A 14,838-nucleotide genomic window follows, 5' to 3' on the forward strand; every position below is an offset into this window, starting at 1 on the left:
TAAAAATCTGACAGATCAGTGCCTAAAGTTTTTATAAGTAAATAACCACTTTACGTGAATTTTACGAGGTATGAGACTGACAGCTCGTAGTTGGCAAATCACATCTTCTGTTTTTAGGTGCTGACAGGGTTGGTGGGGCAGGTGGGGGAGGAGGCGATCAGAAATGGGTGAGGATGCTTGTCGTACCTTTCAGGGGTCAAAATCAGTGATCTGGTACCTTTTATGGTGTCTCCAACTTTAGTGGACTGCCAGAGACCTAGCTAGTACCTTTTAAGATGTTTTTCGCTCGATAAAATACCTGAAATAAGCATTTAGTAAGCACTAGGACGATTTTAATGATCTGACTTGAGCCTCTAGAGCACATCGATAAAGAAGTTCTCAGTTTTGGGATTTTTCAATTTTTTTTAGTTTAAATTGGTACTTTATAGGGGTAGATATCTGTTGTTGCCACTCCCACACAGATAAGACTCAGGCACCTTTTATAATTTTATAGGGGTCATTTTCGAAATTGCGGCGCGCATCCTCGCCCTCTTATATATAGGGGTTCCCCGGGGGTGCTGATACGTGCAGCACACTTAAAATTTAGCAAAGGCAAATTTTGATGTGATTTTCGGTGAAGAGAGAAGAGTTTTGTCAGCGTCTTGTAGCTACTGCGGAAGGGCCCTTTACCACTGTGTGCTTAATTACGCGTCCCGCCAGATTGCGGGAAGCCTACAAAGTGCTCAGACATTAGTATAGAAAACTCCGCCTCTGTCTAGATTTTTGAAAATTTCAAGATTTACAAAAGACAGTCCTAATTGACTGCGATAAATTGGGCAAAAAATCATGATCTGTATGTTGCAAGTTCGTATAATTCGTAACAGAAGCAATTGAAATTATTTAAACCAGAGGCTGTAGTAGGTAGTTAGGTGAAGTCTGTATTTAAGCAGTGGCCCATCCAGACCCTGAGCTTATAATCCCGGATTCCTCACATGAAGCGACTTGGTATTATTACTCCTCCCTAGACATGATGACAGTCCACCCCATGGTTATCCCCCCCCCTCCCCCCTCTCTCTTCCCTCCTGTCATTTCATCAGGTTCCCCTAACTAATTTCTGCTACCCATTTATACTCCTGGGTGGAGAGGGGTACTGTGAGAGTAAATTATTTTGCACAAAAACAAAACACATGACCTGGCCAGGTTACAAATGCAGATCTCTTGACCCTGACTCCACCTCACTAATCATAAGGCCACCATGTCTCCATAAGAGGGGAGAGTTTATGGTAAATCCTTTCTCATAAGAAACAACTTTTGCAAAACCAAAGTAAAATTCTATTAGCTGATTTTTTAAATAGGGATTACTGGTCAAAACTTACAAAATGTGTAAGTTTTTTATTCAATTTTCTCCAGTTGAACCGACATCCATATTTGTGCAGCTGGCTGTTAGTTCAACTGGACACTTATGACAGGAAGAACAATGAAATATATACACTAATACATGCTGATGTATGTTGATATGGATTTCAATTTGGTACAGGTGCTGATGTTTGTGGTTTACCAGTATATGTATATTAAACTAATTGTTTTTGCAATCATTTCATGTTTACTCTGTTTTGTGCACAGAATTGATTTGTCTTTGATGCTAACTTTAACTATCCTGATAATCCAGACTAGTTGTTTTTCAAATATCATAAAATCCTTGCTGGCTGTCTTCACGTACAAAAAATTTCAAGAAATGTAGAGGAACAAGAAAATCAATTGTTCTGGAATTCAAAATAGCCTTAGATACATGTACAGTGTAGATCACATTTTCGAAAGCCAGTACTAACTTCTTACTAACCATTCGAGCACGAGTCTTTACTAGGGAATATCGGCCCAAGGTTACGGCAGTATAGAAATGTCATAGTGCCAATATTTCTCAGTACAGCTCACGAAAGCAAGGTGATACTCATGCATTAATGTCACTCGCACTAAACTAGTTTATTGGGAATTTTCTGGCTTCCAAGTAAAAACATAGGCATGCGTAGCATGCAAGATTTATTTTTTTTGACCGGGTGGGATGAGATGGGACACTTTGTGTACCTAATGTTTTTATTTTTGTAACAGAAAAAGAGCATAACTTTATAAAAGATCGAAAATATTGCATTACTTCACCTTAAGAGAAAGAGATAAAAAAGGTAACTTAGCTTAACTCACACAGGTATCTTGTGGTTTATTTTCTCTATTGTCTAAATACTTCTAAGCAAAAATAAAATGGATAGGTGCCACGCTTACTGTTTTCTCCTTCGCAGCAGTTGTTTGGTCTCGTCACACAACGCCATCTATTCCCCGACGGAGAGAGAGCGCGTAGCGTGATGAGACCAAATAATAGTTGCGAAAGAGACCACGCTTACTGCCGTTCCTCTACCAGAGAGAAAATCAAAATTATTCGTCTGCAGTTAGATGCCTGAAAAATATAATTCCATGTAATTCTATTACGAAAATTAAACCGAAACTCTGTTGTATCTCCAATAGACTCTAACCAAAGATATATTGCGATCTCGACCAATGAAGATACATTTCACAAGACAAAAGGATAATATTTGAGAGAGGACTCCTTGATTGGTTGTTGCCTATCTGGCCTTTTCCCACTCTGTGTGAAATACTTTATAAAATTCAGGTTGTTTACAAGGAATAAACACGCGATTGGATTAAGTTCAAGGTAGTTAGAAGCCGAGTTTATTCGTAGAAAAAGTAAAAACGCGGGAGAATTGCGTTAAAAGTTCACTATCGGTAGCAGTTAGTGTGAATTTTTTCCAGTGGGGTTGGACATTGCGATTAGAATACGTGATTAAATGCAGATTGTTTACAAGGAAATGACACGCGATGAAGCGAAGTTTAATTTGGCAAAATGGAATTTTAATTGGCGAAATAAAATTTGTAATCAGTAGACTAGGTCAGGGAAGCAAAATAAAAAGAAATATACATATCCCAAAAATCTGCACACTCCCTCCCCTACTGCCTCCTTCTTCTTGCTTTTCTGATGGTAATTCCGTTTCTAAGTATTGATTCACTCTATTTGAGACAACAAGGTAGTTTTCCATTACCAGAAATCCGAGATATCGATCATACTTGACCTCTCCAGGCCTTGGCCTAGAAACAATTATAAAGAAATGTGTGGGATAAAAAATAAATGTTCAAAATCTTCAAGGATCTTTCATTTTCTAGTCAAGATCTTCAGAGGTCTTTTATTTTCTTTCCAAGATCTTTACGGATCTTCAAAATTTTCCTGCCAAGATCGCTCAGGATCTATTTCTGTCTGTCATTTCAAACTAAACTTATAGATAAATATTCGCCACCCAGAATGTCTTCAATGAAAATCACCAACGGGTAACACTCATGATTTTATGTGGAACGAGCAAATGCAATTAGGCAATCTCATTTCAAATTTTCGTTGAATTTCCAACTCGAGTTATGACGAACAAGAACGAGGAGCATATGGTTTACTCGTTAATTTATGTAGGACAAAAAAAAGAGCAAAGAAGACGATCATTTATTCCAAAATCTATGTGTGAGCTTGATTTCAGCTTATTTTCATTTTCTACAGGTGTGCTGATAAATATTCAGTAACGCTGTGTTCTTAATATAACCTACATTTTTTCAAAAGAGGTCAAATGATGTGTTAAAGAATTCGTATTTTGATTTGTCGCCTTAAAATTTTCTCTGACTTAAAATACCTGCCAAGTTTTGTATCATTTAATAAGCAAGGAGCGTTTTACATCTTCCCCTCGAAACGTGTGTTTGTGACAACTGCTTCCTCTTTCAATTTCTATAATGCGAACAGGATGTAACACGTAGACGGTTGTTTATAATCAATAATCGATAACATTTTCATAACTTGCTCTTGTCTGCGATCATATGGTCTAGTGTGTTGTTGCCGGCTCACTTTGCTGAAAGACCTATATGAAACCAAGACCCCACGCCTCATACCGGATTGTCTATATTTTACAATGTAATAAGTTTTTTGTCTCACCCACTGCGAGTGGGTGAGACAAAAATCCTCTTGGTCTAATTAATTGTTTCAGAGCTTACCTTAAAACGACGTTTCGTCAGCGATGGAGCGTTGAATTCGTCCTTAAGAACCTGTTAAATTTGTAAAATTTTGCAAGACCGAAGTTATTTGGATGAGTTCTTCAGAAGGTGACTTATAACACGAACGGTGTCGAGAGGGTACTCTTTTCCTAGTGGTCTCACGACGTAGGTATATTTGATTTTATTCCTCTGAAATTTAGCTGGCGATAACCTAGAAGCAACGCTTTGAGCTGGGGATGGCGAGCGTTAAAAATTTCTCGCTGCCACCAAAAGGATGCAAATGACTCACTTTTTGTTTCACGACCATAATGATGTTTTTACCATTGCGTGACATTCTCAGGAAAACCAAAAGTTGATGACACTTTGTGAACTTTCCCGAGGAAATGAGTCATAAATAGTGAATAATGCACGGGCGCGCGTAGATGCGAATTTGGTTGATGGAATACAATTCAAGCGCGTGAAAAATTGCCTAATGTTCACGTAGTGCAATGATTGGGTATATTCTAATGGACTTTGGACGTTGTTTTTATGGTACGTGATGGAACGTGATCATGAGTTGTTAGGCGTGTTCGTTGCGCGTAAAGGAGCCGTAAAAACACGTTTGACTTAAAAATAATACAAAAAATGAAATGCGAAACTTTCATGTCCCGATAAATCTCGACCTTAATCAACGATGCTCTCGCGAAGACCACAAACCACCACACTTATCAAATGAGCCCAAGATTTCTGGTTAATGTTATTCTTTGTGCACAGCCTCCTGATCCATGACATCATCTATAAGAACATAGGTATACGTAACATGGGCGGGTTGAGATGGGACACTTTGTGTACCTAATGTTTTCATTTTTGTGACAGAAAAAGAGCATGACCTTCAAACGGAGGAAAATATCGCGTTACTTCACCTTGTCTGAACTCACACCACAGGCAGCCCAGACTCTAGCTGCGAGATGATCATCTTGCGAAATAAAATTCATGGTGATTTTTTCGGATTTTTTCGGATTTTCTTTATCTGGCGGTGGCATACCTGAGTATTTTTATGAGTTGTGCCGTATTTTGACTTTCCCCACAGGCTCGTCAAATTCAAACAAGGAGTGAAAGTACTAGGCAATACTACAAACCAACGAATAGTCTGGTAGGTTATTTATGATCCAACTGCTTTTTATTCGCCATGTCTTTCTGCTCATTTCTCATAAGGCGGGAAAAGCAAAGTGGATAGAGAAGCGCAGCGTGCGTAGTCCACTGGTTAAACAGGTTTTTTTTTTTTTACAGTACAAAATAACCAACTGTACACATGTGGTATATACATATATTCGCGTTATTTGAACTCTACCTTGTGCAGTTGGATTATAAAACCAAATTATCTCGTTGTACCCCTCACCGACGCGGCACCATAGTTTCCTTAGAAACTAAACCCAGTTATTCATACGTTGTTGATTACAATGCCTGCAGCTGGTGCGAGGCCAAAAGAAACCAAAATATACTTAATAGACTGCACTTTGAGTAGAAATCTCCCAAAAGCTCAGCATACTTCGTATACACATACCTTAACATTACTAAAATACTTCTCGAGCGCTTCACATGACTCTCACTTTCATACGATCTGATTAGTTATACTTTATTTTTACATTTTTTTATTATTTGACGTTTTTTCAGTCTATCGAGTTCATGTTCCATTCAAAGCCGTTTTCTTCTTAATTAGTGTTCTTTGTTTGAAAGAAATTTGATCATATGAATTAGCGTTTAAGCGTCTGACGAAAATGAAATACCGTATGCATAAATCAAATGATCGAACAGCTCGTTAGAAGGAAATGTGTAGCAGCGAGGGAGGAGAATTAACAATCAGATCTTGGGAGTTAAGGGGTTTAAGTCTTTTGGAATGATAGAATTATCACTAGTTCTTCGGATTAGACAGAGATACTCTACTAGATTAAATCGTTTTGTAAAGAATCCTTTGACGGTGGCATATATGCGTTGGTAACGAAAATCTGAAAAGGAGAGGCGAACATTAATTAGTATGACATGAGTCCCAGCGAAGACGTACATCAATCAACAAAAAAGTCTTCCTCGGCGTTACTTCCTAGTTCCCAGAAAAGAGTATGCGTAGCCTCCATGCTAAAGTTTTAAACTGCTTTCCCCTATGAAGGAGACTGTCAGCGTAGCTCAGTTCAATGAACAATAGCTTTGTAAAATTAGTTCTGCGTCCTTACAGATAGATTGTGAACGCAGTCTCGTCTGGCTTACACAATCGCAAAACACCTTAGCGATCTCGTGTTTACCAATTTGTTCACCTTCCCTGGAAATGGTTTCTTCAGTGTTGCTGTTCACCTTCCTCGAGTGTAACATCAACGACACCACTGTCTTTTACCGCACCTACAAGAGTGGGCATCTCCACTTGTCCTGTTTGCAGTTAATTATCAAGGACATTCGTCTCAACCATACCAGTTACTTCCGCCTGCAGGCCACTGAGGGGGAGGAGCAGGGCCAGGAAGCAGTAGAGGGATCACAGTGGATTTTTTTTGCCATTCCTTGAAGTATCCTTACAAATGTAGGACATACTGAACTAAAAATTAAGATCAATGGGAATGATTTTGAATTCAGAAAACTATTGCTTTACTTTTCAAAAAAATATTTTCAACCTGGCAACAATAGAAGAATATCTTCCATAAAGTAACGACATAAGTACAATCAGATAACTTTTGCCACCTCAAGTCATAGTGACTCAGAAGAGCTACGATCTCATCTTAATTTATTATTTTATTATTATTTCTTAATCCCGACCGACAAACCAAGAACACTACACAATGACCAGGCCAGGTTTCGAACACAGACCTCTTGACCCGGAGTCCAGCGCACTAACCATTACGCCATCGCGTCTCCCTCATAGGAGTAAAATCACGTGATTCTGCCTCGTCATCATGCGTACTGACGAAGTCACGTGAGAAAGCACTAACCGCCCGAGAGATCAGTGCGTTTTCCCGTCTTGCCTGAGACGGTCGAGAAATACGAACTCTAACTTGGAAATCAAGAAAACCTTTCGACGTCGACGTAAACTGTCATACAATCAAAGAAAAACAGGAGAAATTCTTCTTAGCTACCTTATCAAAGACCATCAACATGACAAACAAGCAAAATCCAGAAGAAATATCAGCGCTTGACTCAAGCAAACATGGCGACTCGCCCAACTCACTCGGGAAACCCGACTCTGTTATCGAAGCACTCTCGCTGTATGACTAAACAACTAGTGTCCTCTATTACTACACTCAACTCCTCAATGGACCACTCATTTACTGAGATGAATGAGACTTTAGGAAACCTCGCATACGTCGAGGAATCTGCCAATGAAGAAGGCTCGGTAAACTCCGACGCGGAGAAAGAGACCGACGAGGCCCCAAACAAAGACAGCGCTAGCACTAAGGACCAAAACCTATCGGGGTCCAGCATCGCTAATAACGTCAAAAATCAGCTGACGTTGACAAATAGAGCACCAGAAATTTCTCAGGTTTGTGTGGAGGGACAACCTCTATCAATATGTGTGTCTACCAAATGGGTTAAGCTCTGCACCCCGTATGTTTACCAAGCTGATCAAACCTGTGTTTAAAGTCCTTAGAGAAAAAGGCCTCTCGTCATCTGCATACATAGATGATCTTTATCTGCAAGGAGATACTTTTCATGAGTGTCTTGAAAATGCCTTGAACACAGTGCAACTGCTTGGAGATCTTGGATTTGTAGTTAAAGAGGAAAAGTCTTGTCTGCATCCCTCTCAACAACTCGAATATTTGGGCTTTTTCCTGAACTCAGTGTCAATGACGGTACGACTCTCTCATGCTAGAGTTGAGAAGGTGGTCCAAGCATGTGAAAAGCTTCTCAGTAACTCCCATCCCACCATACTTCATCTAGCAGAGGTTATTGGGCTTATGGTCTCCAGCTTCCCCGCCGGGGAACATGGCCCATCACACTACCGTAGCCTTGACGTTGAGAAAATTGAGGGTTTGAGACAAACTAAAGGCAATTTCTCTAGTGAAATATCTCTACCTGTTAATTCAAGAGAGGAACTGCAGTGGTGGATTGCAAACCTGCTTTTTTCCTGTAAAGCAATCTCACATGGTGAAGCTGATATAGTAATCCAAACTAATGCCTCTTCTCAAGGTTGGGGAGGGGTGCATGGTGACCAGAGAGCAGGGGGCAGATGGACCCCCACAGAAGCACTAAATCACATCAATTACCTTGAACTGCTCGCTATATTTTTATCCCTCAAAGCTTTGTGTGGTTTACACAAAAATAAACACATCCAGGTGCAATGTGACAACACTACTGCAGTGTCCTACATAAATAACATTGGTGTAAGTAAATCCATTCCATGTAATGAGGTAACTAAACAAATCTGGGCCCTGTGTATTGCTAATAATAACTGGCTCAGTGCTACATATTTACCTGGATGTAAAAATGTAGAAGCTGATGCAGAATCTTGGGTATTTAATGACTGCACAGAGTGGATGTTAGATCCACAGATATTCAAGAGAATTACCAATAAGTTTGGTAGTCCTGAAATTGACCTCTTTGCATCCCGTTTGAATAAACAATGTGCCAAATACTCATCATAGCGTCCAGACCAGGAAGCTTTGTTCGTGGATGCATTTTCTGTAAATTGGAATAATTAATTCTTTTATGCATTTCTTCCTTTTAGTCTAATTGGGAGATGCCTGGAGAAATTACATGCAAACCAAGCAGAGGGCATTCGTATAGTGCCACGGTGGATGAGCCAAAGCTGGTACTCCAAACTACTCAGACTGCTGGTGGAGGTATCCATTGTTATTCAGCCCAAGAGGGATCTGTTCGTTTTTCCGGGGACTCAACAACTACACCCATTACGGGAGAAACTGACTCTCTTGGCATGTCATTTGTCAGGAAACTTTTCGAAGACAGAGGTTTTTCTAAGAAAACAACCGACATTATCATGCACTCATGGAGGGACTCGTCCCGTAAACAATATGATGTGCACATTCGCAAATGGATCCTATTCTGTTCTGCAAGGGAAATTGATCTAATTTACACAAATATAACTGACGCGCTATAATTTTTGGCTGCCAAGTTTGATCAGAAATTGATCTATAGTAGTATTAATTCAGCCTGTTCAACTCTTTCAACCATCTTACAGACTTCAAGTAATTGTAACTACACATTTGGTGAACATCCAGACGTTAAACGCTTTATGAAGGGTGTTTATCAGAACAGACCACCTTTGCCCAACAAGACATGGGATGTAAATGTTGTACTACAGTACTTGCGGGGCATGGGAAAGGCAACAGAACTATCGATTAAGGAACTGACCTTAAAGCTAGTTATGCTTATAGTGCTTACCACAGCATGTTCTCGGCTTGAGGAAGTGAATGGGGTGGTCTTTTTTAGTCATCTTCTGAATATATTTACAGCAGAGCTGAGTTCGTCTTTCTTTCAAGCTGCTAAGGTTGGCAGTATTAAGGGCATCTAAGTTACTATGGCATGGATAGATGATATGTAGTGCCCTTTTTTTAATTGACTTCAGTTTATTTGAAAGAAATTCAGGAATATCTTGCCAGAATTGTACGCCATATTCTAGTATAGGTTTTATTGTTGTCAAATAAACTTTGACAATTTCCTCTGTATTAACACCCGGTTTTTTAAGAATCCTCAGGGAATACAGGCGTTTCGAAGCTTTTTCGATATGTAATATATATGCTCGTTCCACTTTAAATCATTATTGATTATAATACCGAGTAATTTATAAGTTGTTACACATTCAACGGTGTTGTTACCTGGGACAATTGGTCTTGTAGTAAACTATCATTTTACATGAAGTTAATTAACATTTCTTTGCATTTTTTCGGGTTTAATTTCATATTATGTTCGATAGAAACTTGTGAATATCATTGACAGCTACATTTAGTAAGCTAGTACCGTTTCTTGGCAGGATTTCTAATGGTATCATCAACGAATTTAATCCTCAAATGCCATTCACGCAAAAGATTGTTGGTCATTACAGCAAACAAAATCACACCCAGTTCCGTCCCTTGTGGGATACCTCCCCTGGGTGACCTCCAATCAGACAGAAAGTTACCAATCCTTGCAGCTTGTGATCTCCAGTCAGGAAGGTACTAATCCAGTTAATAAAGACAGTGTCTATATGGAAAGACACAAACTCCCTGAGAAGAATTCAATGGTCAATCAGGTCAAAACCCTTAGAGACATCGGCAATTCCCACAATTCCCACCATCAGTTGCTTCGTCAATCGTCTGTAAGATATAAATCAAGGCGTCCGTTGTGGAGTGCCCCTCCCTTGCCTACTGGCGTGGATTAAGTTTTTCCGAAATTTGCTCCACGAGCCTGCTGCGCGCAAACCCTTCCATGACTTTGGCAAGGGTGCATGTCAGAGAGATAGTTCTCAAACTCATTATTATTCATGCTGAGAAAACAAAGGAAATTACAGCTGTGAAGGAGGCTTGAATATGTGATATTAGTTATCCTAAAATTTGGCGAATTTTTGCTTTGATTTTCTCCAAGAATTATTAATGGTCTGAGAAGCTATATCAAACATTCGAGAGAGTGTTTCGTCTGATATCCGAACACCTCGAAGTTGGTTAAAAAAAACTCGGCTGCGCCTCGTTTTTTCAACCACTTCTCGGTGTTTAGATATCGGATGAAACACTCTTCCTCGTGTTTGATATATCACGTCTCAAGTCAGATTGAATTTCTTGAGGCGGAGAAACCTTGGGCTGGGGGTTGATTATGGATCGCTTCAGCAGATCAGGAACATATCCTTCCCTGAGTGAGCATTTATAAATATCCATAATTAGCGGGGTGAGTTCAAATATTGATGACCGTATAACTTTTTTGCATCGTATCATAACTATACCACTTTGCCTGATTATTTCTATCGCATCATATACAAAGATTTTTCGCACTCTCAGATATCATCAGGCTCAGGCTGAAGATCCTGTTTAACATCAGCCGAGCCAGCTAAATGTACTGAACATAGCTCAATACAGAAAAGCAGTGCATAGTGCACTGTGGGTGAAGTTAACATTAGTTGTTTGTTTTGCACCATTCTTTATCGTGGTAACCGCGATTGCACATAGTAAAACACATTCATCGCATTTGGTCATCCTAAGGGGAATAACCGTTGTCTTAGTTACTTTAACTCGACGTTAAACCCGTTTCTTTACTGATGGAAGATAAGTGAAGTAAGACAAGCAATGAAGCAGACACTCCGAAAAGCACTTTGCTGTCCATGGAGTTAGACCATCTCGACTTTTACCCGATCGTACTGGTACTTTCAGTTCAAAACTGACTGATAGGGAACGCTCGTCAATCAGCTACACCATGATATATATATTTGCTCGAGGTCTCTCGATTGTATTTTTCGCACCTTAACAACTAAAGGGAAGGCAATGGAAAAACTAACCACTACCTCACATTATCATGAATGAATCAATTCATAATCTAAGAAAAGATATGCGCGCGTATGATCATACTCTCACGTTTGTTACTATAAGAAAGTGTAAGGAACAAAATTGAAGTAAGAATGGTTTGTACAAAGTTCTCTTTCAGGTTCACCGTTCCGCTGAAGTTATATGCTAAAGGAAAAGAGGAATGTTGAATGAAAAAAAAAATATCGACTTTTAAAAATATCAGATAGAAAGGGTCGCTTTATTTCCAGATTGTTCATGGTGTATTTTTCAGTTGTCTCCAAGTGATTTGATTCTATTTTTACCATTTTCCGAGCGATTAACTGTCCTAAACTTTCCCCTATATTTCTTTCAAGTCGTTTCATAAAGTTTTATTGAATTCAGAATTGACCCAAAATACAGCGAGAATATTTCCAATTGATTATCTGGCCTAAATATAGCAGTATATCTAAATATACTGCTTATTTCTTTACTTAAAAAAAGTCGCAGTCGAGTTCCTTTATTGTTTTGAAAACAGTAATATAGCTGATGTCTTCATGTTTGCCAAGGGATATGACTTTAGTGCTAATTTGTACTTGAGGTAAATTTTACTGATTGAGGTAAACAGCTAATAGCGGCCAATTTAAACACAGCGGTGAAACACTGCGCATGCACATGTTTTGAAAGAATACGAGGGATTTTCAAACGCGTGTATTACGTGAAGTGAAGAAGGAAAAGTTAAATTCCTAAATATTCCAAATTGAATGCCTAATGCAGTTGAAAGAGGGTTTCCGGAGAAAGCTTTAAGCTTGGCCTTATTTTATAGTGAGATATCTCATCTTATTTTTAACGAAGACGCTTTGTTACGGCGATAAAGGTAAATTACAGAACTTTTCCTTTACCCTCGCCAGCACGGCCAAGCAAACAACTTCATCACACGGCCAAGCAAAGTTTAAAAGAAAGTACGAGAGTGTAAACTAGCACAACATGGGTTAAGTCTAGAACAACAATGCGTATAAGTCTAGGCCTTAGAAAACTTTGAACTTTTCCAAGAAACTGCGAAAAACTACATATCACTTAGACTTTCTCTGCGCTCGATCTGCGCGCACGTTTTATGTTACTAAAGGTAGCTCATGTGGCTTAGTATTTTAGATTCTGTAGTGCAGAATGTTTTGTTCTTTGTCAAATCCAAAGTGAAGATATGCACTTTCTTTGAAAGGAATTTTAACAAAATTTACGGTGGAAAGCGAGTATTAAATAGGTGGGCGTTTATGCTGCTTGATATATGTTCTTTTAGCCAGCTGCGTGAAAGGCTCTGAAGAGGAGAGGAGAGGAGACTACCCTCCCCTCCCTTTGGATGACTAACTACGCAGACTAACGTACACTTACCAAATGAAGGTTTTCAAACGTGCGTGCAACATTTCCGACGTTAACCTCTTCCAGGTTAATAACCTCGGTTATTATGGACGTACTGTACAACTAACAACATTGAGCTTAATTGAAACAATTAGGGTCCTTCCGCAGTACGCAAGTCTCTGTAAAATTTGAAAAAAAATTAGAAAAAAACTCTTTTTAACAAATGCAGACGTACAGTTATTTTAATCCCTATCAAATTATGTGAAGACGAACAAAACTTCAAAAGTACGGCCGTCCTGCCTCCTAACAGGACAGATTTTGTCAACAGGAACCCATTAGGGTAATGAGCTCCTGTGTCAACCATAAAAATCTGACAGATAAGTGCCTAAAGGTTTTTATAATTGATTAACCAGTTCACGTGAATTTTACGAGGTGCAATTGACAGCTCGTAGTTGGCAAATCACATTTGTTTGTTTTTTAGGTGCTGACCTGGGGGTGGGGGGAGAAGGGTTAGGCGATGACAAATGGGTGAGGGTACTTGTCGTACCTTTTAGGGGTCAAAATCGGCGATCTGGTACCTTTTACGGTGTCTGAAACTTTAGTGGACTACCAGAGACGTAGTTGGTACCTTTTAGGGTGTTTTTTCGCTTTAAAAAAAATCCTGAAATATGCATTACTAGTACGATTTTTGTCTTATGTACAGGGTCCCCCGGGGAATGCTGATACGTGCAGTATGCTTCAAATTTAGCAAGGACAAATTTTGATGTGATTTTTGGTGAAGACAAACAAGTTTTGTCAGCGTCTAATAGCTAGTAGCGAGAGCCCTTTACTACTGTGTGCATAATTACGCGTCCCGCCAGACGGCGGGAAGCCAACAAAGTGTTCAGACATTAGTATAGAAAACTCCGCCTCTGTCTGGATTTTTGGTAGCCTACTGACCAATTCCCAGTCGAGACTTAAGAGAGTGTCTCTGTAAGAGCGGTCCGGTCGATTTTGCTTGTAACACGGATTTCGCTCATTTCTTGTGTGTTGTAAGACATTCATGTACCTATATTAAAACCACAATCCGTTTGATCGGATCTCTTTATTTTTCAGAGTTTTACGGAAATTAAATTTCACTCGAGCGAAGGCTTGTCGTAACACTTTTCAAGACTTTAATTTCATACAACTTTGGAGGACAATTTACAAAAACTACGGAGCTCAGCAAAAAACAAATATCACAGCCATGTATATTAATTCTATCTTATCTATCGAGGCGACTTTCGTAAACATCACGTTTCTATCGAGGAAACAGGAAGACTTGAATGACACCTTATCGGTTCGCCTGAGTCACACCCTCAAAAACTGATCAAATTCAAGGTTAAGTTTTGAAAAAGTGAGGCGTTCTTAACTGATCCAACTAACATAGCTAGGAAGTAGGTGCCATAGAAAAGGTAACTACAGAAAAAAACTTTGCGGCCCGCCCTTTACGAAAACTTTATAAATCCGTAAACTTACCTAAATTTCGGCAATCTCCAAGTTTGGCTGCCATTTTGAGGGACTGTCAACATGAAGCGTAACCGATACAAATAAAGCAGGTAGATCTAGAACCGTCAGAAATACATACGAAAGCAATTCAAATGAACTTTACTTTCAATTCAAGCCGCAAAATTTGAAATTGTTCGTTAAACTTATCATCCCCAGTGTTTGAATTGTTGGAAGAGATAGTCGCATACAACTCGTGTTCGAATTCCCCTCGTCGATTCCACCGTAAGAAATAACCTGTGCCACCCAAGCTTCGACTCGAATATGAAGTACGAATCAAATAACATAACTGCTTCATCTTCGCGGCAATATCATGCTGGTATTTTGATTTTCTGATCGACAAGAACGGTGATCAGGAATCGATCGGTATGTTTACCTCAAAAACATGACCGCTGACCAGCCGCTGAGTGGAAACAGTATAACGTAGGGTGGGTGGGTGGCGGGCCTATCGTCATTAGATATTCGAATAATATATACTTAAAAAGTT

The 14,838-nt window shown here is 39.4% G+C and overlaps 1 protein-coding gene and 1 pseudogene across 1 annotated transcript; both read left to right on the forward strand.

Annotated features, from left to right (window-relative positions):
• The first annotated feature begins 7,216 nt into the window (after window positions 1–7,216).
• On the forward strand, window positions 7,217–8,651 carry LOC149038163 (uncharacterized). The gene is made up of 2 exons (XM_089186440.1): window positions 7,217–7,549; window positions 7,629–8,651. Exons 1-2 carry the CDS (start codon window positions 7,217–7,219, stop codon window positions 8,649–8,651), a joined length of 1,356 nt encoding a protein of 451 aa, XP_089042566.1.
• Window positions 8,652–8,746: 95 nt separating this feature from the next.
• Window positions 8,747–9,538, forward strand: LOC149038164 (uncharacterized; annotated as a pseudogene).
• Window positions 9,539–14,838: the final 5,300 nt, after the last annotated feature.

Source organism: Pocillopora damicornis, chromosome 11, assembly GCF_964200805.1.
Source record: "Pocillopora damicornis chromosome 11, jaPocDami1.2, whole genome shotgun sequence".
In the NCBI taxonomy this organism is placed as follows: Eukaryota; Metazoa; Cnidaria; class Anthozoa; order Scleractinia; family Pocilloporidae; genus Pocillopora; species Pocillopora damicornis.

What these genes read in the sequence shown, in the direction of transcription:
- LOC149038163 (XM_089186440.1), top strand. Translation starts at nt 7,217, where the DNA reads ATGGCGACTCGCCCAACTCACTCGGGAAACCCGACTCTGTTATCGAAG. An exon ending in GAGCACCAGAAATTTCTCAG is followed by an intron (nt 7,550 to 7,628) that starts GTTTGTGTGGAG and finishes ATGTTTACCAAG; the next exon opens with CTGATCAAACCTGTGTTTAA.